At 49.5% G+C, this 27,900-nt stretch overlaps 1 protein-coding gene across 2 annotated transcripts; it reads left to right on the forward strand.

Annotated features, from left to right (window-relative positions):
• The first annotated feature begins 238 nt into the window (after window positions 1-238).
• SPRED3 (sprouty related EVH1 domain containing 3) lies at window positions 239-27,668 on the forward strand. 2 transcript variants are annotated; one of them, XM_060275540.1, is made up of 6 exons: window positions 239-294; window positions 15,474-15,645; window positions 18,139-18,307; window positions 20,313-20,380; window positions 23,072-23,233; window positions 26,129-27,668. In XM_060275540.1, the coding sequence occupies exons 2-6, from the start codon at window positions 15,478-15,480 to the stop codon at window positions 26,840-26,842; spliced, it is 1,281 nt and encodes a 426-aa protein (XP_060131523.1). In that variant the 5' UTR covers window positions 239-294; window positions 15,474-15,477; the 3' UTR covers window positions 26,843-27,668. The 2 variants fall into 2 exon arrangements, with proteins under 2 accessions (XP_060131523.1, XP_060131524.1); XM_060275541.1 differs by lacking the exon at window positions 239-294 and having other exon boundaries at window positions 15,386-15,645.
• Window positions 27,669-27,900: the final 232 nt, after the last annotated feature.

The raw sequence follows: 27,900 nt of genomic DNA on the forward strand, positions 1-27,900 counted from the left end.
TGAAGGAATAGGCGGCTGGGCCATAGAGAGGCGTACCTTCCCTAAGCCCTCCTGTTCCGAGCGCTGGCAGAGGAGGCAGATAGGGGCAGGGGGCTGAGAAACAGGAGAGGTGGTCGGGTCTGCAGCTCTCAAGAAAAAAATTGTTGACAGTCTAGAACATACATCTGGCTTGGGTGGGGTGGGGTGGGGGTGGGGAGGGCACATTTTCATTTGGGTTTGTTTATTTATTTATTATTCCTTCAATATATGCACCAACAACAGACTGCAGTTCTGCAATAAGGTTTGAAACTGGAAGTATGTATTTGAAATGTGAACTGTATAACCTTCCTTGCCTGGTGGAGGGAGGGGGTGGTAGAAATCTGTTTATTTGTCGTAAAAGGAAATTAGCCGTATGCATATATTTTCCTTCAAATATATGGTTATAAATGGGGGGGGGAGGATTTGATTCATACAGAGGGGGCTGCAGGATGTTCGTGTTAATTCGTGGCTGCAGGGGAGGGGGAGAATAGATTAGGATTTATTTTCTACCCCCCACTACAATAAATCTTTTGCTTATGCCAAGGCCGGAGAGGTATGTGTTTGCATCAGATTTATTTCATGGCATGCTGTGTGTATTTGTGTGTTGGGGTGAGAGGAGAGCATTTAATATTTTATTCTTCTCCCCCCTACCCACTTTCATAATAATGGTGTCGTTTTCTCTGAATTTGTCTTTATGCCAACTGGACGTGTTTAGGATTTCTTTTTTTAAAACCCCACAAAACTTTGTATGGAATATATTCACATTTTCCCCCACCTTCCTTTTGGAAAAAGTGGGGGGGGGCTATTAGAACATTGTGGGAAAGAAGGGGGTATACGTTGCGCTGGAAAATGGGGAAATTGCACTGGTTTTGTGCATTTTTCGTGAAAAGGGGATTGTGTATGTTTCAGGGTTTTTTTTAAAAAAAAGTCAGTTAAGAAAAACACACAAATAAATAGTCAATTCCTCTGTTTTTCTTCATTTCTTCCCCTTGCCACATAAAAAACCAAGGAATACATCTCTCCACTTTGCCTCAACATCTTTGATCTTGTAATACTTAATGTTGTTTTCCATGGCAACGCATTGTGATGTCACCTGTATGTTGAAAACACTGTGTGTGTGTGTGTGTGTGTGTGTGTGTGTGTGTGAGAGAGAGAGAGAGAGAGAGAGAGAGAGAGAGAGAGAGAGAGAGAGAGAGAGATGTATACAGTATATACATTATATTATATGATATTCCTGTCTTTGACTTTTGTTGCAATGACACCCCCCCCCAAAAAAATTTTTTGATAGAAAATAAATCTCTTCCCTTATCTTGGACAGCTGGGCTCTGCTACAGATTCTTAATGATAGAAGTGGGGGGAGTTTGGGTGGGTGGGGGATTTTCCTAAATGGATCCTGGGTTATTTATTTATTCACTTCACCTTTCTTATCTCTCCCCCCCCCCAACTTACAACGCAAACTCCTCTTTGTGCCATTAAAGGCGGAAACACACTATGGAGTGTGGAAGGGAAGAATCAAGGTGTTGCTTTCTCACTCATCTCTCTTTCTGTGCCCAAATTTCCAGCATCTTTGTCCCCTACAATAAAAAGTTGGTGGGTTTTGCTCCGGCAAAGGATGAGAAGGGGCTTTCTCTTGCAGTGTAGCATTTTGCAAAAAAAAAAAAGGTTTTGTATTTCTTTCTCCCTGCAAGAAATGTTAAGAGCAATGAGGTTACTAGGATGGAAGGTTTCTCGAGAGTCGGTTTTGAACGCAGGGGTGGAATATGGCGTAATGGTCGGAGTCAGGTCAGGAACTGGAGGCGAATTCAGTCTTGAGTCCTGGTGTCATTGTCTAGTTTTGGGAAGAGCTTGTGTTGGTGCCTGAGGATTCTTGGAGGAAATCTACACAACTGACTTTAAACTGGATTCCGGGTCGATCTTTTGCCGCAAGGGACATTCTGCCATTCTGTGTGATTGGGCCTAGGGGTGTCTTAGAATTCCCGGCACCTTTGCCGACTGATCGTTCCCAGATTCCCAAGATTCTTTGCAGGGGAGCCATGATGGTTATTATGGTACAGAACTGACTCTGTGTTTGCAATGTAGACATGACCTTAGCTTTTTGCAATGCTGACTCATTGCATAACCTTGGCGGGTCCTTCCTTTGCACCTCCTTGAACTGTGCAACATTTGGTTGAACCATTGGTTGGAGGGGGGGAAACAATTAAAATTATTTGATTCATTTAAAAAAAATGTTCCTGATTTAATTGGGCCTCATAATAGTTTTTTTTTAAAAAAAACAACAAAACAAACACAGAAAACTGAATACATGCAGTTCGATACAACATGGATGGCATAAGAAAAACATGGAGGGAACATAAAGCCCGTTTTCTCTGACTCACGCAAGAGGGAATGCCTGTTCTAAGATGGTGCCTGCAGAGACATGGAAAGAACATGGCTTATCTAAAAGCAGCACATGCCTTAAAAAAACCCACCAAAAACCTGATCTGTTTTATTTGCATGCAGGTTCACGCAGCTTCCATTCATTGATTGCATGAGTTTAATCCATTAATCAGCAAAGGTTTGTTTCCGTCAGGCAGCAACCCTGCCTTTTCCCTACCTGTGAAATGGGTACGATGGTAAAGCGATCGCAGCCGCAGTGACGCAGGATAAAATGAGTTCTAATTTGCAGGGCACGTAAACCCTCCTTTTAAAAGCCTCTCCTCTGGTGGGGAGAAAGGTGCTTTGAAACCCGGCATTGTCTTTACGAAAATGCTGCCCTCCTCTCTCCCCCCCCCTTTCCTTTTAACAAGAGGTGCAGTTTGAGATTTACATCCGTGAACTTCCTTGCGGGCCTAGTTCTTTGATGATTGAAGCCCACTGGGGACTCGTCTTCCTTGTGGTCAAGAAAACACCTCGTAAGCCTGCAAATGTTGTCGGGGAGCCATGGAATAAGTTAGAGATTGGCGCATGGGCAGGGAGCCTCCCACTATGGCTCGACTTTTAATTTCCATTGTCTCTGACAATGGACCGTGTTACCTGGGGCCGATGGCAACTGAAACCCAACTACTTCATTGAATCATAGACTTGTAGAGTAGTCCAACCCCCTGCAATGCAGCCCCAATGTGGGGCTCAAACCCATGACCCTCAGATTCAGAGTCTCATGCTCTACTAGCTGAGCTGGAGGGCACCAGGTTCGGTTCCTTGGATTAAAGCAAGAAGCCTGGATGGCTTTAAAAGAGGATTAGGCTACTTGCCACGATCACTGTGTCCTCCTTCCAGCATCAGAGGCAGTATGCCTCTGAAGTATGCCTCTGAATCCCAGATGCTGGGAATCATCAAATAATGGGGTTGGAAGGGCCCCAAGGGTCATCTAGTCCAACCCTCTGCAATGTAGGAATATCAGCTAAGGCATCCATGACAGATGGCCATCCAACCTCTGCTTAAAAACCTCCAAGGAAGGAGAGTCCACAACCTCTTGTGGGAGTCTGTTCCACCGTCTTAACAGCTCTTAGTGTTAGAAAATTCTTCCCGGTGTTTTAGTCAGAATCTCCTTTCTTGCAACTTGAAGCCGTTGTTTTGGTTCCTACCCTAAAGGGCAGGAGCATGCAAGCTCGCTCCCTCTTCCATATTGACAGCCCTTGAGATGTTTGAAGGCGGCTATCCTGTCTCCTCTCAGTCTCCTTTTCCCCCAAGCTCAGCATACCCAGCTCCTTCAACCGTTCCTCATCAGCCTTGGCTTCTGGACCCTTGATCACCTGGGTTGCCTTCCTCTGCACACATTTTGCAAGTGGGGAGGATGCTCTCGCACTCAGGTCTTCCTGTCGGGCTTCCCGTTGGGGCATCTGGCCGCTGTGAGGACGCTGGACTATAAGGGCCACTGGCCTCATTCAGCAAGGCTCATTTTAGCTTCTTAAGAGTCTAATCCAATGGTTGCCAACCTGGTGCTTTTAAAATGTTGCGGGACTACAACTCCCATCATCCCTCTCCACTGGGAAATTGTTGTCGGGCAGTATCCGGAGGCTGGTTACCTGGGAGCAGAGGAAACCATACTCTGGAGCAGGCCCTTAAAAAGAGAGCCTGCGGGATCCAGACCACAGGTCTATCTGGTGCAGTCCTCCATCCTGTTACCATGAGCTCAGTGCCGGATTTATGTATAATCTAAACAAGCTACAGTGGTACCTCAGGTTAAGAACTTAATCCGTTCTGTAGGTCCGTTCTTAACCTGAAACTGTTCTTAACCTGAGGTACCACTTTAGCTCATGGGGCCTCCGGCTGCCTCCGCGCTACCAGAGCGTGATTTCTGTTCTCACCCTGAAGCAAAGTTTTTAACCCGAGGTACTATTTCTGGGTTAGCAGAGTCTGTAACCTGAAACATCTGTAACCTAAAGCGCCTGTAACCCGAGGTACCACTGTATAGCTTAGGGCCCCACTCTCTTGGGGGCCACAAAAAATTTAAAGGAAAAAACCCTGGAGGTATATTTCCAAAATATAAGATAAAAAAACACATAAAATAAAACCTACATACAGCAACAGTGTTTTGTGTTTTGTAGGCTCCTATGATGTAAGGGACCCAGGTGGCGCTGTGGGTTAAACCACAGAGCCTAGGGCTTGCTGATCAGAAGGTCGGCGGTTCGAATCCCTGCGACGGGATGAGCTCCCGTTGCTCGGTCCCAGCTCCTGCCAACCTAGCAGTTCGAAAGCACATCAAAATGCAAGTAGATAAATAGGAACCACTACAGCGGGAAGGTAAACGGCGTTTCCATGTGCTGCTCTGGTTCGCCAGAAGCGGCTTTGTCATGCTGGCCACATGACCTGGAAGCTGTACGCCGGCTCCCTCGGCCAATAATGCGAGATGAGCGCGCAACCCCAGAGTCGGTCACGACTGGACCTAATGGTCAGGGGTCCCTTTACCTATGATGTAAGTCATGGGACCTGCCTGCTAGCCTGCTCCCTAAAATATCACTGGTTTTAGATACCTATTAGGTCCATAAATTACCATATAGCATATATTCAACACACACACAAAAGCGACCATTTGTTGTTGACAAAGGACAGGTGGACATATAAAAGGCCCCATTACCTTCATCAAACCTAAATCCGGCCCTGCCCATGAGCTAGACATGATGGCGCAGGCCCTGCGATCTGTCTCCAGCACCAGGTCTTAAGAGCTACACTGGCTCAAAGCACAAAGAGTCCCACATAGTCACGTCCGGTCCAAAGTTAGTGGCAGGGCAGCGGGGTAGGTCAGTTGGTGAGGGACTCTTAATCTCAGGGTCATGGGTTTGAGCCCCACGTTGGGCAAAGGATTCCTGCATGACTTTTCTGAATGCCCCCAAAATGCAACATGAGGACTAGAACCCTGCGGAAGCCCTTGTGGCAAGGACATCCCACCCGCTTCTCAGCTCTGAGGTCGGGCGAACCTAAGAACATAGGAAGAGCCCAGTGGGGGGGGGGTCAGGCCTCACCCCAGTGGCCTCACCAGTCTGGCATCCTGTTCTCACAGTGGCCAACCTATTGCCTGTGGGGAAACCCACAAGTGGGTTTAGAGCGCAAAAACACTCCCCCCCCGGGCGGTTTCCAGCCACTGGTATTTGGAAGCATCGCTGCCTCCGACTCAGTTGGTGGAACTCAGGGTCGTGGGTTTGAGCCCCCATGTTGGGCAAAAGGTTCCCACATTGCAGGGGGTTGGACTAGATGACACTTGTGACCCCTTCCAACTCTACAATTCTGCGGTTCTTAAGCCATTGTGGCTAGTAGCCATCGATAGCCCAAGGTAAAAGTAAAGGAACCCCTGACCGTTAGGTCCAGTCGCGGACGACTCCGGGGTTGTGGCGCTTATCTCGCTCTATAGGCCAAGGGAGCCGGCGTTTGTCCGCAGACAGCTTCCAGGTCATGTGGCCAGCATGACTAAGTCGCTTCTGGTGAACCAGAGCAGCGCACGGAAACGCCGTTTACCTTCCCACCAGAGCAGTACCTATTTATCTACTTGCACTTTGGCGTGCTTTCGAACGGCTAGGTGGGCAGGAGCTGGGACCGAGCAATGGGAGCTCACCCCCGTCGCAGGGATTTGAACCGCCGACCTTCTGATCGGCAAGCCCTAGGCTCTGTGGTTTAGCCCTATCTTCCCCAAATTTGCCTAATTCTCTTTGAGGATGACTGAGCCACAGAGATGTCATCTCCAGAGGGGTTGTGGGTGAGGTGCTTGATGTAGCAACAGTTTGTGGGCTCCCCAAGAAAGGGGCAGGTGACGACGGCCCGTCACGGAGTCTGCTGGTCCGCAGTTCAACTGGGTAGGGCGGCGTTGTACACAGCACCAACGAAAACAATGGCTTGTGAATCCTGGGTTTGCAGCTCAGTGCGGTGTATATACACCCCTTGTGGGTTTCCTAGTCAGTCTCTTCCCTCTAGGACTGCAATTGTGTGCGCGAGAGAGAGAGATTTGTTTTATTTTATCTTAGCACAAGGGATGCTCACTAAGCTACAGTTGTTGGCCTTCTTTAGAGGCAGCCATGATGCTCAAAACTGTACGGCATTGCATAGGTACAACCCAGCCTCTCCACCTCAAGGCGGCTAAATCAGAAGGCTGTTGGGTATTGGTTTTTAAATCGCAAAAATGTCTCGGGTGTCTCGTGTACCTTTGCTCCCTAAAATTGACTCCGGCACAAAAACCGGTTCCTGGAACGTCCTGTGACGTTTCAGAAATATATAAAGGTTTGAGCATGAAGGATTGATCTAGTCGAAATTGCCTCCCCCCCAAAAAACACACACACACAACTGCCTTGGCTGCTCCGGTTTCAGGGGTGTTCGGGTTTGGATTCCCTGAAACACGGACCCATGGAGCCATTCCCCACCCAAAAATATATTGGAGTCAGTGTGCAGTGACATCCCTAATCTTGGAGCTGGAATACATTGGTTATATTATTATCTGGAACTGGAAGGTCAACAGATCTTTTTGGAGGGGGGGAATTGTGGGGCAATGACAAATATCTTGCGGTGGGTCAAATGCGATGAGTGGTTTAGGTCATGTGTTTGTGGAAGGTACATCATCTCCCCCCCCCCTTCAAAGCTCTCAAAAGCCTCCGTACTCCTCCCTGTTTACCCTGTGCCGTAAAAATATGCAAACCATATGCCTTTTTTTGCATTTTGGGTCATTCTTTGACAGAAACCAGCCTCGCTAAACTTCCTTTCCTTTTAGACATCTTTGTCAAGAGAGCCCATGAGGACTAGCACCTTGTTTCTTAATTTAAAAAAACGACAACCCCAACCTCTGAGAACTAAGATGCTCAGCGCCCAGCAGAAGCCGCTACTCTTTTGCTGTAGAGGCCGCACCCTGTTCTTCCCAGGGAGAACTTGCGAGCCAAGGCCTTTCAGCCTGCTACACCCCTCCGCTCCTGCCCCTCTTGCTGCCGCTACACTGAAGCAGAAGGAAGGCGGCAAGTTGCCTCCTCGTCCCTCCTTCGCGTTCTGCTTCTTAATGCATTGTTCCTTGGTAGCGCTGCATGCAGCAGGCTTCGTGACCTGTGCAGGGGTGTATTTTAAATCTGTTTACCATACATGCAAGCTTCCTCTTCCAGTAAGCTGGGCTGTTCTTTTCATGAGAGAGAGAGAGAGAGAGAGAGAGAGAGAGAATATGTGGCACCCCTTTTAAAATGTGGCTAGATATACTTTAGTGCACAGAAATTAGTGGGAGGGGGAAGAAGAGGGAGAATTTCAAATCTGTGCAAGAAAATTGTTTCACGGGTTGTGATGAGCCGGGGGGGGGGGGATGTCAGAAAGAGGAAACTGTGAGGGGAGACAGCCGTGTGTGAGGAGGCACCTTGCCTTTAAAAAAATAAAAATAAATACAGTAAGAGAAATCAGAAATTAATTCAAAAACCCCTGGCAAAAAGAAGAGGGCTTAGGGATGGAGAAGCCCTTGCAAGGCACCTGACCAGATGGCCTTTGCCCACACTGCAAGCTTTGGCAACTATTTTGTGTAGTGAACATGGAGTGTGTGTTTAGTGTTAAAAAGGGGCAACTTCAGCTGATTATTTGAGGGAAGGGACCTGTAAATTGAAAGCCACACATATGTGGTTACTGAGGCTGTATGTCCATTCGAAAGCATTCCTGTAATGGAAAAGCCCCCCCCCCCCGCCGCCTTAAGCTGGCCTTTCCTTCTAATGGCAAGCAGTTTTCTTCTGTTTATCAAACTGTACATTTTCTCTCTCTCTCTCTCCCGTTTCCTTCAGTATTTTGAAAAGGGCATTTCTGTCGAGGTTTGGGTGGTACGTGGCTGTCTTTGACCGACTAAAATTTGGGTAATTCATCCATGGGTGGGCTCTAGGTTTTGATTCGCGTGACGGTGGCAGGTTAGGGCTTTTTAGGGGTGGGCGGTGGAACCTGCCAGCCCCATTTTGGAACTGATTTGTAGGCTGGTGCAGAATCGCTCCGAAACTGGTCTTGAGTCAGGTGCACGGCAATAGCACCAGGGATCTGCCGTGCTTGCTGTCTGGTGTCTGATCAACCTGCATCTCAGAGCAGCTCCTGCTAGCCCCGTCTCCATTGCTGGGAAGCTGACATGCAACAGATCCTTGGGTTCGTAGAGAAATAAGAGAAATATTAAGAGAAATATTTATTCTCGGCCTCCCAAACAGGTGAGGGCCACTTCTGCACAGCGGCTGACTTTTCCGCCGTGGAATAAATCTGAACGCAGCCGTTTCTGACTGCATGCTTTGCTGTCGTGTTTTAAGCCCAGGATGGAGGCTGGTTTAGGAACACTGCTGTGCGTAGCCACCCCGCGACATTCCTGAGGACTAGCCTCTTATGACTGGATGCTTCTTGATCCACGAACATCCTGTTGCGGAAGCCGTACACCAGGCTTAAATTGGTTGAAAGGTTGTTAGAAATGGCCTTGCGAAGTCAGACCAAACACCATCAGCCCAAGTGTTCTGCTCCCGGCAGTGGTCAGCCAGACATTCCTGGGGAGCTGACGCAAGCCATAGATGTTTTACCCCAGTGTGCTGTCTCCAGTGTTTCGTTGTCGTCATCCGTGAGCCAAGGAGGATGTCAAAATGGCCCTGGCTTGGTTGAATATCTAATTGGGAAGCAGTTTTTCTCTGGGCTCTGAGACTCAGGTTGTGTTGTGCAGAAGCAGGTAGAACGTTTTGAAGGTGGCCCAAGGGGGGGGGGGCGAGTGTTAACAAGCAGAGGACCAGGCATTTGGGCTGACGGAGACACACTTTAATCCTTTTGCTAAGGGACTAGGCCAGAGGCAGCAGCTTTTTAAAGAGCATGCCGGTGGCTCCTTGTGTCATCCGTTCACTACAGGCCTGGAAGCTGCAGCGTTTCTGTCCAGCCACCTGCAGGGGTGGCGCTGCAGAGCAGCCGAGATGAAGCCAGCACCCCGAGGGGCTTGCAGGGTGCCGTGGAGAAATCAAATACCAGAATCCTTGGGCGCCGTGCCATCGCGTTGCCGGCAGGTAGATGCTTTGGGAAATGCCGCCTGCTTCGCCAGCCCTAGATACAAACCAAGCAACATCCTAATCTAGGGCCTGATCCACCACCAGGAAGCCCTTCCGAGCAGGATCCTTTGAGACAAGTGGGAGCTGCCCAAGAGCACCGCCACGCCAGAAGTTGGCAACCTGGGTTGGACGGGCCTTGGCATACCTGTTTGTGTATCTGTTCTTAGTACACATGCTTTGGAACTCCCTGCTGATTGACACCAGGCAGGCGTCTTCACTGCAGACTTTCTTCCTGCCTGCTAAAAACATTCAGTTTACGCAAGCCCACCCAGATTCGTAGGTCTTTTCACCTGGTCTTTAGCTCGCTGCTGATTGTTATTTTCTGGGATGTTTTTTAATAATAACGTTTTAACTGTTTCAATGAATAATGCGGATCTTCATCATACATATGGTCACCATCATTGACCTTTGGTCCTGCTGCCTGGGGCTGCCTGGGAGTTGGGATTCCAGCAAGATCTGGAGGGCCACATGTCTCCTTCCTTGGATTTGCAGAATCACCATTTTTTTGGGTGGGGGCGTGGTATCCTCCTTTATTTGGTAGTGTGACTGTAGGCAGCAGTGCACGTTGAATTTTTCAGCTTTCAAATTCCCAAAATGGGGGTGGGGCGCGCGCTAAAAAGTTGTTACGTGACTTGGGAATTCAAAAGATCTTTGGGTGAAATGAATACAATTTACTTTTGCCTGGTAAGTCAAAAATATGTGCAAAGTTGCACAGAGATCATAATAATAATAATATATTATTATTATTATTATTATTATTATTATTATTATTATTTTATTATTTATACCCCGCCTATCTGGCCGGGTCCCCCTTTCCCCGCCACAGATTAAATCACAGATTAAAAACTTCCCTAAACAGGGCTGCCTTTAGGTATTTTCTAAATGTCAGGTAGTTGTTTATCTCTCTGACCTCTGATGGGAGGGCGTTCCACAGGGCGGGTGCCACTACCGAGAAGGCCCTCTGCCTGGTTCCCTGTAGCTTTGCCAAGTACTTGCCATTCTGTTATATATTATCATTATTTAGCATTACCTGGCATTTCGCAGAAGGTAAAATTAAAAGGCTTTGCTTTTCCGAAACCAGCTTATATGCTTCTTCCCCAGATGCAGACTTTCCAAGCGAAATGTTGCCCAGTCACAAAAAAGAACGGCGGATTTGAATTCCTTAGACTCCAAAGCATATTTTTAAAAACCCTTAAAAATTTTAAGACCCCGCCCCAAAAGGACACACCCTACTGTAGGGAGGCCAGTACCTCGACACTGACTAGATGGTGCTTTTACAAAATTCTGTGCTGTTCTCCACATAAGCTGGGGATAGGCAAACAAGATATGAACGGCACTCATGGCTGGATTACTGCAATGCGCTCTCTGTGGGGCTGCCCTTGGGGTCTGTCTGGAGGTTTCAGCTGGTGCAGAACACAGTTTTTTAGGCTGCTTGCAGGGGAGCAAACTGCCTCCGGCATATAACATCCTGCACATGTTGTTACTAACATGTGAGTCCCTGTGCAGCTTGGGACCAAATTACCCTGTATCAACCAGCAGATATCTGTGGTCCGCAGCACTGTCTCTGTGGCAAGTCCCAAAGAACTCAGTAACTCAGAGCAGGGCTTTTAGTGTGGCAGCCCCTGCCGTGTGGAATACCATCCCTGTTGTTGCCTGCTCTTCCTGGAAGCAGCCGAAGATGTTTGCTTCCTCACAGCTGGATAAACAGTTCTTGACCCCAAGTATCTGCTTCTTAGGGCTTCAGTCCTGTCATCTATGTTATTTGTTTGTTTCTTTGTTTTGAACAGTTTTTAATTATTTTGCCGTGAGACGGTGGTGCAGAAAGCAATCAATAAGTCAGTGTAAAAAAATAATAATTACGTATCTTTAGGTGCCGGGAAAAAGCTTTTTCTTTTTTCCATCAGGACTTTTGCTTTTAATTATCTGTGGCCTTTTGTTGCAAGTGGGATGTTTTAATCTACTTTTTAACAAACAGAATTCTATTTTAGATTAGGTTTTTTTTTAAAAAAAAATGCCGGGTTTAACATATGCATGTGTTCATTTAAAATATTGCAAGTCGCTTTGAGTTGCCGTGGCAAAAAAGCGACAATTAAATTTAATAAATTATAATGCCACATTTTTAAAGACTCTTGCAAAAAACAAAACTAAAACCTGCACACACATCTTCGCCCGTGTTCAAAGTGTTGAATCCCACATCTTCCAGGCATGAGCAGGTGTACATTTCAACCACCGTGCAAGCCTTGTGCAAGCAAATGAGAATGAATGCTGAATAAGCAGTCGTCTGAAGGTTTGCCTGCCTGCCTCATTTATTTATGCTATTGCACATTGTAAATAAATAAATAAAAATTAAGGTCATATACATATATACATATATGTATATGTGTGTGTGTGTGTGTGTGTGTGTGTGTGTGTGTGTGTGTGTATATATATATATATATATATATATATATATATATATATAATAAATGTTCATAAATTTACCAAGCAAACATGTACCTAAATATATATATCACATACAGCAGGCACGTCCAACAAGTGGACCGTGATCTACTGGTAGATCACTGGATGTCTGTGGTAGATCACTGGTAAATCACTGGCTTCGCCCAAAGATGCTCAACAACTTTGGCTCCCCTAAAAATGCTCAACTTTTTAGCCCTTCACCCCCCCAAAAAAACAGGGCTTTCTTCCCGCCTCAAAAAAGCTCAACAACTCTGACCTGAACCCCTAAAAAATGGGCCTTCCTCCTTCCTAAAAAAATCTCAACACCTTTGACCTGAACCCCTAAAAGCAGGGCTTTCCTCCTCCCTAGACAACTTTGTCCTGAACACCCCAAAAGGGGGTAGATCACTGCCAGTTTTTAACTCTGTTAGTAGATCGCAGTCTCTTGGGAGTTGGCCACCCCTGACATACAGTATCTGAAACAGTACAGGAAGACAGTCCTGAAACCATTTTGACTCCCAAATTGACCAAATGTTTCTCTGCAAGGAGGGAGGGTGAGGGAACCTTCCCGTTGTCTCAGGAATTAAGTAATTACCAGGCATCCCCAAACTGCGGCTCTCCAGATGTTTTGGCCTACAACTCCCATGATCCCTAGCTAACAGGGATGATGGGAATTGTAGTCCCAAACATCTGGAGGGCCGAAGTTTGGGGATGCCTGAGTAATTACCATCTTAAAGAAATGGCCAGACAACCAGGAAAGGCAATAAGGCATTATGAGATAACCTGGCAGACGGGAAAAACAACAACATTCAAATTTCTGTTGTAGACCGCCTTTTTCTGTGATGATGTATCTGGGGGGTGGTCTTGGGCTACATCCCTTCTGTGATTTATGTATGATGTATGGAGGGGCGGTCTTGAGCTCCAGGGCAGGGAATTTCAAAATGTCTATATAAGGGCAGGCACACCTTTGTTCTGGGTGGTCCTCCCTCCTGCATGTGGTGAGTGAGCACCCTGTTGCAACAGTTCAATAAAGATCAGGCTTACTAGCTGCTTTGCTTCTCAATATTCTCTGGTTGGCCTCTGTTATTTTCTCCTACCGATGGAGAACCTACAAAGGACTCTGTAAGGGCTCTTGTGTACCCCATAAGGGAATAAGGGCAGATTTTGTTTACAACAACATGTTCAACTACTTTCCCACCCTCGTATCTCTCCCTTTTCTATTTTTTTTATTCTTTTGCTTACACTCTCGCATCAAGGACGTCTCTGGGTGTGCTCCGCAGCTGCTGCACCCAGAGGCCTCCTTGCACATGATCGAAACCAACACCCTCCACCTCCTTTTCCTTCCAGTCAAGGCGAGATCTCCCCCCACCCCCAACCTGCCCCACCCACAAGCAATTTAATGATTAACTTTGCCAACAAGGTACCGAAAAACATCTGCTTGGCATAAGAATCAGATTAGATCAGAGTTTGCATAATGCTCGGCAGCTGAGGCTGCTGTTCCAGTGACGGGGAGGGGGCACATCTAAAGCCAGCTGCCTTCTGCTAACATTTGGCCAGGACACAAGCGGGACACCTGCTTGGCATGCAGAATGTCTCGGGTTCAACCCCTGCCTTCTCCAGATACGTTAAAAGAGAGAGGGGGGGGTAGGTAGGTAGGTAGGTCAGGAAGCAGATGATGGCTTAGACCTCTACCAGAGACACCAGGGAGTTATTACGCCAGCCTTTGCCAACCTGGCGCCCTCTGAATGTTTTGAATGCCAACTCCCATCAGCCCACAGCAGATGTTTTGTAATGCAAGCCTGATGAGGAACGGTTGAAGGAGCTGGGTATGTTTAGCCTGGAAAAGAGGAGGCTGAGAGGAGATACGAGAGCCATCTTCCAATATCTGAAGGGCTGTCGCATGGAAGAGGGAGCAAGCTTGTTTTCTCCTGCCCTGTGAGGGTAGGACTCGAACCAATAGGCTTTAAGTTACAAGAAGGGAGATTAGGACTAAGCATCAGGAAGGACTTTCTGGCAGTAACAGCTGTTCAAAACAGTGGAAGGTGGGAGGTTGTGGACTCTCTTTCCTTGGAGGTTTTTAAGCAGATGTTGGATGGCCACCTGTCATGGATGCTTTAGCTGAGATTCCTGCATTGCAGGGGGTTGGACTAGATGACCCTCGAGGTCCCTTCCAACTCTACAATCCTATGATTCTATGATCAGACTGGCACATCCACCGCACTCTTTTCGGTGCCAGCTCAAAAATATTTCCGCCTATCCAGACAAGGTAGAAAGTTGATGTGTGTTTTCATCGGGGTTGCAGCTTATCGTCAGTTTTAATTATTATTTTTTAAACATTTGAAATAGTTGCTTTTACTAGTAATGTTGTTGTTTTGCTCCTTTCGGTACACCGCTTTGTGGAATGAATAAATGCTCCTTACAGGGTGTTTGTTGTTGTGGTTAGACCCACAATACAGGTGAAAAGGAGGGTGTGCAAGAATATATACTGTACCTGGGGTGAGGATTTGAGCCGGGCCGTAGAATATCCCCAATCCCTGATCTCTGGCCATGGGGATCAGCCACAATGGCCGAGCAGAAGCTGAGCTACGAGGTGCCTAATTCGAATTCTGCCTTTGCCTTCAGCACACTTGCCAAACTCTCACCCTTAGGTTTCCTCCGACATGCAGCTTGGAGGGGGAATGACTCTGACAGGGCCGTTCTCACGGTTGCAACCGTTTACTTCAGGCATTTTGGATCATCTAAAACACGGGTCAGCAAACTTTTTCAGCAGGGTGCCGGTCCTCTGACTATTATTATTTTTTGGGGGGGGGGGGAGTGAACAAATTATTATGCCCCACAAATACCGTAACCCAGAGATGCATTTTTTTTTAAAAAAACCCACACACATTCTGCTCATGTAAAAACACCAGGCAGGCCCCACAAATAACCCAGAGATGCATTTTAAATAAAAGGACACATTCTACTCATGTAAAAACACGCTGATTCCTGGGCCTTCCGCGGGCCGGATTTAGAAAGCGATTGGGCCCTTCCCCCTTTTAAAAAATGCTTTATTAATTTAGCAATAAAAAACAGTCCACAGCAACAATCCATAATCAAAACAAGTAAAAAAAGAAAAAGAAAAACACCACAAAAAAGAAAAAAATGCAAATATTTTTTCAACATACAAACTCATTTCAGGACTACAAACCGTACTTTAAATAATCTGTACATAAGATTCCTGGGAAGAATTTACCTTCGTATTTATACTTTTCTACTTTTCGCATTCTTTCTGTTCCTCTATATCGGTTTGAATCCCTTGTTCGTTTTCTTTTGACTTCCCTCTACCTCTTCGCAGTTTCTATGCTTCTCTTACTATGACATAACCTGTATTGAGTTATTGAACTGAATGATCTTTCCTCTATATCTGTGAATTTAATCAAGGCACAGCCAAGTGTGTTGTTGTTGGAGCCGTGTTTTGTCAGATAGTTTTCAAAACAGCCCCTTGTCTCCAGAGTGGTTTCTTCCCAATTCTGACATCTCTTTGCCCTCTTCCTTCCCCAGTTACATGGTTCGGGTGCGGGCTGTGGTGATGACCCGAGACGACTCAAGCGGGGGTTGGGTGCCCATGGGCGGTGGCGGCCTGAGCCATGTCATGATCTGCAAAGTCCGGCGCCCAGAAGAAGGGCGGCATCGCCAGTACCTGATCAGCGGGGAGCGCCTCCGGGATCAAACGGTGAGATCGACAGGGATTTTATTCGGCACCGGGGAGAGAGGGGGTTGGCGACGTGCAGGAGGGGAAATCGTGTCCTCCCTAACAAGAGGGCACGTGTTGCAGTGCGACCTGGCAACCAAACCGTGTGTTGTGGGTGGGAACGTTTGGATGGCCACAACACCCTATTGGAGGTCCCTTGATGCTGGGTGCAATTAGACCAATGGGATACCAGCTAAATTCTATTGAGGGACCTCTATATAAGCCCATGCATGTGTCCCCAAGCTTCCTCTTTTGGGCCAGTGCATCCGAACACCTGCCCACCTCTCCCTATATTTAGGACTTGCACGCGTCACCTTGCTATGCCGTCATGTGTCGTGTGTTGTTGGGACAGGGGTACGGCAGGCATTTCCCCCACTTGGCTGATTGGCTGGTGCCATTTGGGTTTCGCCTGCCGCGTACCAAATTGTCACAACTTGTAAGGTTGCGGATAGGCTCTGGTTCAGGTGATGGGGTGGCAGAACGCTCTAGCCATCCCTATGCGATGGGCATTCCATTAAAGGAATCCAGCGAGAGGGGTTGTGCCCTGAGCCTGAGTCCAGGGAGACATCTGGCTGGTGGACTGGCATGACCCCGCTTTCCACTGTGCCGGGTGTTCCAAAGGAAAGCAGAGCAAGACACTTGGCACCAGCTTGGCTGCAGGAGTTGCTGGAAGGAGGCGTACAAGACGCCGTCCAACCACCTTAAGGAACTCCACTCTGAATTTGTGTAGGGTTTACTCCTTAGCCCTGGCATCCCCAAACTTCGGCCCTCCCTCCAGAGGTTTTGGACTACAATTCCCATCTTCCCCGCCCACTGGTCCTGTTAGCTAGGGATCATGGGAGTTGTAGGCCAAAACATCTGGAGGGCCGCAGTTTGGGGATGCCTGCCTTAGCCTTTTCTTCTCCCGAAGATATCCCGCAAGGCAGCAGAGGGTTAGGATCGGAGTTTTCCTTCTCTTAGATGGGCTCCCTTCCCAGGTTGATGAGCCCCATCTGCCCCTCACTTCCCTCTACAGCAGGAGTCGGCAAGGTTTATCTCACCTGGGCTGGTTCACTCCCATGGAGATTGCTTCGTGGGCCGGATCGCACCTGCACAGACGCGATTTTTGGTGCCTGTGTCTGCACAGACGCGTTTTCTGGCATCTGCGCAGATGCAGATGCGGTTCCCAGCGCAGCAGAAGCGGGTCCCTGTTCCATGCTGCACCGGTTTAGCACAGCGAGCAGGGACTCGGCAAATGGGCGGCTCGGTTCGGGGGCGGCTCGTGGGCCGTTTAAACGACCCCCGTGTGCTGCTTGTGGCCCATGGGCCGCAGGTTGCTGACCCCTGCTCTACAGGATGTGCAGAAACCTCCTTTTTGACTGTTGAGCCCACTACTGGTCTCGTCCACTTAATCTGCCAGAATCTGTCCGTGCATGCAGGGAAGTCCCTAACTCCCTGAGGGATTTGAAACAAACAAACAAAAATAAATTCCTTCCAGTAGCACCTTAGAGACCAAGTAAGTTTGTCATAGGTATGAGCTTTCGTGTGCATGCACGCTTCTTCAGATACACTGAAGCAGAAGTCACCAGACCCTTATATATAGTGGGAGGGTGGGGAGGGGTTTTACTCAGAAGGGTGGTGGGAATGGGTGATTGGCTGATAGGAGTGGTAAACCTGTCGACCTCTGACTATATATAAGGGTCTGGTGACTTCTGTTTCAGTGTATCTGAAGAAGTGTGCATGCACACGGAAGCTCATACCTATGACAAACTTAGTTGGTCTCTAAGGTGCTACTGGAAGGATTTTTTAAAATATTTTGTTTCGACTACGTCAGACCAACACGGCTACCTACCTGTCACTGAGGGATTGAGACCCATTGACTACCCTCACCTGGTTTAGCCAGCCTGTTGAAGATGTTCCCAGGGTGTGACCGCTGTCGCCGGTTGAAAGCTTCTAGGAGCCACAGGTGAGAGCTGAGTGCAGGGTGGGGGCCAAAGTACCCCAGAAGGAGCACAACATGTCCCCCACCAGAGGTACTACTCTTCCTCTAACACCCCATACACCCCTCTGGAAATAGTAGCTCTGTGAAAACATCCCACCCACTGAAAGGGGCTGCACATGATTCAAAGCCAAAGGCCTGGCAAAAAACTAGATGCTTTTTTGTCCCCTAAAGACCTGGCACCAGGTGAGCCTTCCCAGGGAGAGCATTCCGCAAGTGGGGTGCCACCACTGAAAAGGCCTGTTGTCGTGTCGCCGCCCTCAGAACCTCCCGCAGAAGTGGCACACGGAATAGGGCCTTCGATGGCAATTGCGGGGTGTGAGGTGCTACTATCTTTGTTTGGAGAGGAGCTTTTGCTTACAGGGTCACAGCCTCCCACTTCAAGGGGCGAGGCAGATGCAGACTTGGGGCGAATCCAGCCCTTTCTCCACTCTCTCCCAGCCTTTGACCTCGGGTGGCGGCTGTTTCCCCTCAACCCCCTTCTTTCCCTACGGCAGACCATTTTGGAGTGTGCTCTGAAGAGGGACCTCGTCTACAACAAGGTGAACCCCATTTTCCACCACTGGAAAGTCGGAGACAACAAGTTTGGCCTCACTTTCCAGAGCCCTGCAGACGCCGTGGCCTTCGAGAGGGGGGTGCAAGCTGCCCTGGAGGAGATTGCTGAAGGTGAGGGGGCAGCATGGGGGGTGGGCATGGTGTATGGCAAAGTCAGTGGCATCAGTGTTGCTTGTCAGGTTTTTCGCACTATGCGCTCACCCCATGCTTTTCAACATCTACATGCAGCCGCTGGGAGAGATCATCAGGGGGTTTGGGCTGGGTGTTCATCAGTATGCGGATGATACCCAGCTCTACCTCTCTTTCAAATCAGAACTACCGGTAGTGAAGGCGGTGAAGGTCCTGTGTGAGTGCCTGGAGGCGGTTGGAGGATGGACGGCGGCTAACAGATTGAGATTGAATCCTGACAAGACAGAAGTACTGTTTGGGGGGGGGGACAGGAGGCGGGCGGGTGTGGAGGACTCCCTGGTCCTGAATGGGGTAACTGTTCCCCTGAAGGACCAGGTGCGCAGCCTGGGAGTCATTTTGGACTCACAGCTGTCCATGGAGGCGCAGGTAAATTCTGTGTCCAGGGCAGCTGTCTGCCAGCTCCATCTGGTACGCAGGCTGAGCCCCTACCTGCCCACGGACTGTCTCGCCAGAGTGGTGCATGCTCTGGTTATCTCCCGCTTGGACTACTGCAATGCGCTTTACGTAGGGCTACCTTTGAAAGTGACCCGGAAACTACAACTAATCCAGAATACGGCAGCTACGGTAGACTGGTGACTAGGAGTGGCTTCCAAGACCACATAACACCGGTCTTGAAAAACCTACATTGGCTCCCAGTACGTTTCCAAGCACAATTCAAAGTGTTGGTGCTGACCTTGAAAGCCCTAAATGGCCTCAAAGGCCCAGTATACCTGAAGGAGCATCTCCACCCTCATCGTCCAGCCCGGACGCTGAGGTCCAGCTCTCAGCCTTAGAGAAGGAGCGCCCTCTCGTCAGATGTCAAGGAAATAAACAACTACCCGACTTTTAGCAGACATCTGAAGGCAGCCCTGTTTAGGGAAGTTTTTAATGTTTGATGTTTTATTCTGTTTTTGGTGTTCTGTTGGGAGCCGCCCAGAGTGGCTGCAGAAACCCAGCCAGATGGGCAGGGTAGAAATAAAAAATCATTATCATTATTATCAATCTCAGCTTCCTCCCTGCATCCATACATCACAGGGGTAATGGTGGTCTGCCTTTTAAGTTGGTTGTAAGGATCACTGTGAGTGTCAATGTATGTAAACAACGATATATAAATGCTAAGTTATATTGTTAGTGTTTCCGGCCTGGCCAGTGCCTGACATATAATGCCTAGAACTTATCCCAGAAGCCTTTGCACTCTGTCTTGGAGAATTCAGTGCCACATTTTACGCTCTCTCTGTATTCGGACTGCGAGGTTTCTGGGCTCAAGAGCAGGGTGGATTTGATTTAAATAATTTGTTTTTTACAGAAAGACTCATTATTGCTGGTATAATCTTAATTTTTACAACCAGATGAAATTTTCATTTTGGAATAATAAATTTTCAGAGTAGTTTTTACAGTTAAATCAAAACTTACCAATTTGGTTATACTATTGGAAAGACAAAGAATAATGAAACTATTGTGAAGTTTAATCAGTTAACTGTTTATATTTGGAAAGCTTTTCTGCTCTACTTAGTGGAAGGAGAAAAATAATAATTTCCTTAATAACAATTTAAACAATTTATTTAACTAACACAATAACATTATAGCATATGTATCCATGTTAAACAATTAAAAAACACACATGCTTTAGGACACATGAAAAATTTAAAACAAATCCTTATTTCCTGATGAATAGCCTTTGGACTATAATGTAACTTGAATAGAAAAGTATCTTTAGAAATATTTTTCCTCCAAAAGCATTTCATTTTAAAAATCCAATTTAAATTTTAAAAAATCCAATTAAAAAAAATCTGATTCTTTATTTTATTTTAAAGAAAGCATTGATTTTTATCCACGCTGCTGAAGAGTGTACGGTGCTGTTTCCAGCCTAGCTGAAGCTTTGCTGTTTAAAATGGGGTGGGGTTTTTTTTGTGACATAACTTTTACCCCTCTGTTTTCATTTTCTCAGGTTCCCTCTCGCCTTCCTCTACCTCCTCCTCTCAGGACGACGCCGACGGGACAGACAAAGCTCTTGCCGTAAGCAGTCTCCTGACATTTCAGGCCGCGGTGCTTCTGTGTGTCTGCAGAGCACCTTACTCCCTTGTCAGGAATCGTACAATCACAGAATTGTAGAGCTGGAAGGGACCCTGAGGGTCATCTAGTCCAACCCCATGCAATGCAGGGATCTTTCGCCCAACGTGGGGCTTGAACCCACGACCCTGAGATTAAGGGTCTCGTGCTCTACCAACCGAACTATCCCAGCAGCTCTTCCACCAAAAACACTAAAGGGTTGCGTCCCAACGTTTGTCAGGCCCTTTGGAATTAATGGGCAGGACTAGCTTAGCTCCATTAGTATCATTGGGTCTACTCTGAATCTAATTTAGTTGGGTGCAACCCAAAATCTGCACAAGGGGGTGACTCCTGCACCAGATGGCCCTGATCCGGCACAGCTCTTCTTATAATCTCATGAACATCCTAGGAAATCCCAGAATGCATGTTTTGGTTTGGCTTTCCAAAATCAAGATTCTTTCCCTCATGATTATCAACATAGGGTTTGCAGGGGTATGTTCATTGCCGGATGAAAATTGGGAAAGCTGGGGTTTTTTTAGGGGGGGGGCAAGTGGGCTGACTCTAATGCCAGGTAGGGCAGTTTGGACACAAAGCCATGAAACACCTTCTCTCTCTTAGCCCAGCCCTACCTCACAGGGTTGTCGTGACGATAAAATGGGGAGGAAGAGAACCCATGTACCCCACCTTGAGTGTCGCAAAGTTGCAGTGTGACGCAACGGATTAAAATAAATAACTGAACTTTTGCACACCCTGCGTGCCTCTCGACGGGTTCAGAAACAGGCGTCTAACCTGAGCCGCAGTTTGGCTGCAAGCCACCTCCATGCCAGTAGGGGCACTGTGGGCCACGCAGCCAGGAGGAAACTTTTTCAGCAGGGGTCAGCAAACTTTTTCAGCACGGGGCCGGTCCACTGTCCCTCAGACCATGTGGGGGGCCGGACTATATTTTGAAGGGAAAAAATGGACGGATTCCTATGCCTCACAAATAACCCAAAGATGCATTTAAAATGAAAGCACACATTCTACTCCTGTAAAAACACCAGGCAGGCCCCACCAATAACCCAGAGATGCATTTTAAATAAAAGGGCATATTCTACTCATGTAAAAACATGGTGATTCCTGGACCATCTGTGGGCCGGATTGAGAAGGCGATTGGGCCACAACCGGCCCCCAGGCTTTGGTTGCCTACCCGTGGCCTGGACCAAGGAATAGTGTAGAGCACGGGTGTCAAACCCAAGGCCCGCGGGCCAAATCCGGCCCGCCAGACCTCGTCATGTGGCCCGCGTGGCCGCCAGCCTTCACCCCCGCTGCCGCCACTAGCGCTCGGCCCACGGCCGGATCGGGCCCCGCCGCCTCCGCTAGCGGCCTACCGCCTCCTTCAGCGCTCGGCCCATGGCCGGATCGGGCCCCGCCTCCAGCGCTAGCGGCCTCTCGCCGCCTCCAACGCTCAGCCTATGGCCGGATCGGGCCCCGCCTCCAGCGCTAGCGGCCTCTTGCCGCCTCCAACGCTCAGCCTATGGCCGGATCGGGCCCCGCCTCCAGCGCTAGCGGCCTCTCGCCGCCTCCAACGCTCAGCCTATGGCCGGATCGGGCCCCGCCTCCAGCGCTAGCGGCCTCTCGCCGCCTCCAGCGCTCGGCCTATGGCCGGATCGGGCCCCGCCTCCAGCGCTAGCGGCCTCTCGCCGCCTCCAACGCTCGGCCTATGGCCGGATCGGGCCCCGTCTCCAGCGCTAGCGGCCTCTTGCCGCCTCCAGCGCTCGGCCTATGGCCGGATCGGGCCCCGCCTCCAGCGCTAGCGGCCTCTCGCCGCCTCCAGCGCTCGGCCTATGGCCGGATCGGGCCCCGCCTCCAGCGCTAGCGGCCTCCCGTCGCCTCCAGCGCTCGGCCTACGGCCGGATCGGGCCCCTCCTCCACCGCTAGCGGCCTCCCGTCGCCTCCAGCGCCTGGCCTACGGCCAGATCGAGCCCTGCCTCCAGCGCTAGCGGCCTCCCGCCGCCTCCATCGCTCGGCCTACGGCCGGATCGGGCCCCGCCTCCGCCGCTAGCGGCCTCCCGCCGCCTCTGGCACTCGGGCTATGGCCGGATCGGGCCCTGCCTCCGTCGCTAGCGGCCTCCTGCCGCCTCCATCGCTTGGCCCACGGCCGGATCAAGCCCCGCCTCCAGCGCTAGCGGCCTCCCGCCGCCGCCGGCCTCTCACCAGATCGCCGCCTCCCCCACTCGGCCTATGGCCGGATCAGGCCCCCGCCACCACCACTAACCTGCTGCCTCGCCGCCACCCGCCCGCACTCCCTGCACAAAAAGGTAATGTTGCTGTGCATGCCTTTAAAGTCTTTTTTAAAAAATAGTTTTTATTGATTTTAATATAGACAAAACGGAACAAAACATAATATATATACTCCATCCTTCTTCCCTCCCTCCCCCCACAAGTCCACTTCTGCCACCAGTAGACCCCGTGGGCATTGAGAGTCAAAGGTGGTCCATTTTAAAGCTGGGTTTGTCCTCCCCCCTCTTCCCCCCTGACCCCCCCTTTTAAAGGGTATTTTTCCTATAGATACAACCGGCCCTTTGAGGGTGACCAAAAATTCTGATGCGGCCCCCGATGAATTTGAGTTTGACACCCCTGGTGTAGAGAGAGCCGCCAACTCTCTCTCTCTCTTTCTAGGTCCACACGGACAGCGAGTCCTCGTCGAACAGCCGCAAGGAAATGCTGCCCAAACCCATCACCATCGTGACCAGCGAGTCCTCCTCCAGCTGCTACTTGCGGTCCCCCGTCTCCGAAGAGTTCTCCTTCAGCACGGCGCAGGGAGCAACGTCAAGCGGGCCGGTACGGTTCAATAGGTTGTCTCGGGGGCTTCTGGGTTATCGGATGTGGTTGTTTCGAGGAGTCCTTACTGCTGTGGGGAGTCCTCTTCAAATTATTTATTTGTGTAATTATTCATTCACTAGTGTATTTCAGCCCGTTCAATAACGGGCTCTAGAAAATTCTGGGGTTCGGAGAAGCGCTTGCGCAGCGCTTCTCCGAACCCTGGGACCTGTCATTGCTGTCGGCGGCAGGGGGACAGGAACGGAGGAGGAGAAAGCGCTGCTTTCTCCTCCTCCGTTCCTCTCCCGCAGCCGCCGACAGCAAGGAGACCTCCCAGGGTTCGGAGAAGCGCTTGCGCAGCGCTTCTCCGAACCCTGGGACCTGTCATTGCTGTCGGCGGCAGGGGGACAGGAACGGAGGAGGAGAAAGCGCTGCTTTCTCCTCCTCCGTTCCTCTCCCGCAGCCGCCGACAGCAAGGAGACCTCCCAGGGTTCGGAGAAGCGCTTGCGCAGCGCTTCTCCGAACCCTGGGACCTGTCATTGCTGTCGGCGGCAGGGGGACAGGAACGGAGGAGGAGAAAGCGCTGCTTTCTCCTCCTCCGTTCCTCTCCCGCAGCCGCCGACAGCAAGGAGACCTCCCAGGGTTCGGAGAAGCGCTTGCGCAGCGCTTCTCCGAACCCTGGGACCTGTCCTTGCTGTCGGCGGCAGGGGGACAGGAACGGAGGAGGAGAAAGCGCTGCTTTCTCCTCCTCCGTTCCTCTCCCGCAGCCGCCGACAGCAAGGAGACCTCCCAGGGTTCGGAGAAGCGCTTGCGCAGCGCTTCTCCGAACCCTGGGACCTGTCCTTGCTGTCGGCGGCAGGGGGACAGGAACGGAGGAGCGCTTTCTCCTCCTTCCTTCCTCTCCCCCAGCCGCCGACAGGAAGGACGCGTGCACTCTCTCCCCCCCCACCTCCAACCGCCGCTCCTCTCACGGGCCAGGGAGGGTTGTGAGGAGGCCTTCGCCGGCCTCCACCCTCGCTTCCCTGACGTGCCCTGCAGTGAGGCAGTGTCCGGCGGGAGCGGCGGTTGGAGGAGGCAGAGGGGGGGGGAGAGTGCGCGCGCGCAGTCTCTGCTGTCCAATCCCTGTATCCCTGGGGCACATGCGCAGTACCCCAGGGACACACGGGACAGCTTGGACGCAGGGACAGCTTGGACATTATTATATAGGATTCTTATACCCTGCACATCTAACTGGGCTGGCCCAGCCGCTCTGGTTTGGGTGTCTTGCAACAGGATCACAGTGGATGCTTGGATTGCGAATGTGATCCGTGCGGGATGCACGTTCGCAGCCCGCGTCTGCGCACATGCGGGTTGTGATTTGGCGCTTCTGCGCATGCGCAAAGCGCAATTTAGTATCTCTTGCATGTGCACACGTTGAACCCGGAAGTATCCCATTCCATTACTTCCGGGTTCGGCACGGAGCGCAACCCGAAAGGACGTATGATTGTACAGGGGAAGCAACAACAACCACCATTAAAAACTTTCTGATTCAAGGACAATCAAAAGAAACATTTAGACAATTCAGTGCAGTGCAGTATAGAATAGTATCAAAACAAATTTTTTAATTGCAGAATATGCATATATCTTCCCAGAGCATTCCACAGTTCTGCACGGCATATTGTTGTGAGCAGGGCTTTTCAACTCTGACAGATATGAAAGATTAGAGAAGAGAGAGGCTTCTCTGCATTGTCGAGGAGATGAGTCTGCTTGCCTCAAGTTAGAACTAAAATAAATGAGATTGCAAGCAAGCTCACACTTCTCATTGAGTTTGTATACATACTTAAGGTATGTATGCAAGAGGCTTGTTTATAATTATGGTTGGGTATTATTCCTGTTCTTAGGTACCTGCACTGTTTTATACTTTCTGTATGTCCCGTGACTATATTATAAAGCAGTTGTTTTCTGTTACAAATCAAGCACTGCTAGGAGTGGTTTTCTTAATTTTTTTTTTTTAAAAAATCATCCTTTATTATACAGAAATATTAAAATACATACAATATAAAACATTACATTTCAGACATTACAAATTATAAATATATAAAAGAATATAGAAGAAGAAAGAGAAAATAGAAAAAGAAATAGTAGATGGTTTTATTTACAATTTAAAAAGAACATTCCGACTATACCCGTTGTACTATTTTGAGATTAGTTTTTTTACACAGTTTCCTGAAAATAGCTTTCTCTGTTTTGATTCTACTTTCCTCCAGCATTACCTTATGTTACAAAACTCATTCAATATCTGCCATAAAGCTTTTGTTATCACAGTAACCTTTGAGATATTCTTTGATTACTATTCATTCTTTACGAACATCTTGTATTGAGTTTCCTCTCACTAACCTGGTTATCCTTGCTAATTTTAGGTATTCTACCAATTTGGTCTGCCATTCAATTTTTGAGGGGATGGTTTCGCTTTTCCAATTTTTCGCAATTAGAATCCTGGCAGCAGTTGTGACATACATGGATAGTGCTTTAACCTTCTTCTTGAATTCTGTTGTCATGATTCCTAATAAGAATGGCTCCAGTCTTTTAGTGAGTGGGAGTGTGAGCATTTTTTAAAACTCATTATAAATGATGTCCCAGAATTCTTTAATTTTTTCGCACTCCCACCACATATGCAAGTATGTTCCAATTCCTTTTTTTTTTTTTGCTTATTTTGTGTTTCCCAAAGTAATTCTTAATAAAAAAAATTGGTGTGGTGCTCGCAAATTTTGATCCTGAAAGTGTGGCCTGGAGGAAAACAGTTTGAGAGCCATATGCTTTTTAGGGATTTTGCATTTTAAGTGCTATTGGTGGTCACACTTGCCTGTATTTCTCCGCCCTGCTTCGGCTGTGTGGTGACCACCCCTGTGTCCTTTCTTCCCCCTTTCCCCGCGGCAGGTGCAGCCCCAGGCCTTGCAGCAGCTGATGCTCCCCGACGAAGAGGAGCTTGAGAGCATCACCCCTTGCAAAGACCTCTGGGTAACCAAAGGCTACGAGGACTACCGCCGGGCAGTGGTTCAGAAGCGGCAGATGGACCCGGACAAAATCGACATGTGCGTCCACTTCGAGAAGGGAGGCAGCGGGGGCGGCAAGTCTCCGCGGGAGAAAGAGTACTGCTTGCCCCCCGGGGCCGAAGGGCGGCTCAAGGACCCCAAGGCCTCTCCGTCCTGCCACATCCACGGCGCCCCCTCGCCACCGCGGCACAAGCCCCTGAAGGAGCAGCAGCAGCAGGCGCCCCCTGGGGCGCTGGGGGTGGAGGAGGACACGGTGCCCTCCCGCTGCGTCTACTGCCGGGACGTCTTTAACCACGAGGAGAACGGGCGCGGGCAGTGCCAGGACGCCCCTGATCCCATCGGCCGCTGCGTCTACCAGTTCACCTGCATGTGGTGTGCGGAGAGCATGCTCTACCACTGCATGTCGGACTCCGAAGGAGAGTACTCGGACCCGTGCTCCTGCGACACTGGGCACCCGCACTTCTGCATCCGCTGGATGGCCCTTGTCACCCTCTCCCTCGTTGTCCCCTGCATGTGCTGCTACCTGCCCCTCCACGCCTGCCACACGTGCGGCGAGCACTGCGGTTGCTGCGGCGGCAAGCACAAGGCAGTGCGGTGAGGAAGCCCCGGGAGGGGTTCGACGACGCGGGGCGCAAGGGTTTTGGCCGCCGAGGCGGCAGGCAGGAGCCAGGCAACTTGCCAAGAAATCCGGAGGTTTGCTTTCAGGGGCCTGCTCCTCCCTGCTCCCCGATTCCCTCTCTCCTTTTCCCTGCTCTCCTTAGGACACTTTAGGGTGGAAAGGGAGTGTGTGCGTTGTATCCCGAGGCTGGCTGGCGGAATCCCGTTTCGTTTCGTTTGTGCCCTCTCTCTTTTTGGAAACCAGGGCCCTTTTTTCCCGCAGCGTGTGGCGTGGTAAGGAGAGAACAGCTGTGGGGAAATGGATGGCGACATCTCGCCCACCCGGTGGTGCTTGCTGTTTTGTGGAAGGTAGCTGGTTGGTGGGACCTCCCTCGGGTGTTAAAAACAACCAACTCATGGGGACTTAAGAAAAGAAAAGGAACTGCTTTAATATGGAAGAGAGAAGTGACTGGTGTCTGCCTGTTGACTCTCAAGACTAACCCCCCCCCATTTTCATAGATGAGTGTCCTTGAAATCGGCCCGTGTTTGCAGAACTGCTACGGATTTTGAGGTGGGAAGAGGCAGGCCTTGGCAGTTTTGATTCCACCAAGCCAGTGGCGGCCCACCCCCTGCATATTTGGAGGGGGGGCACTCCCAGCTGCTCAACAACAACACTCCTTTTACCCGTTTTCATGTAGGGCTCCATAAACTGCAGGTGAGGCTGGATTCACCTTGGAGAGGGACGTGTTTTGAGGGCAGCTTAACTATCGTCTACTTCTTCACCACTGTCACCCCCAAAACCCACTCCCAATCACTTAAAGGTACCCCTGACCGTTAGGTCCAGTAATATCACACACACACACAATCACACAATCACACAATCTGTCCTTATAGGTTGTTTTGACCTATGATGGTTGAGCTGGTTGGGGCTGATGGAAGCTGTCGTCCAAAACATCTGAAAGGCAGCTGGTTAGCAAAGGCTGGATTATGGCATCTATATTCATAATAGCAACAATTTATTATTTACAGTATATGCTGCCCATCTGACTGGGTTGCCCC

This window comes from Zootoca vivipara, chromosome 6 (genome assembly GCF_963506605.1).
Source record: "Zootoca vivipara chromosome 6, rZooViv1.1, whole genome shotgun sequence".
NCBI lineage: Eukaryota > Metazoa > Chordata > Lepidosauria > Squamata > Lacertidae > Zootoca > Zootoca vivipara.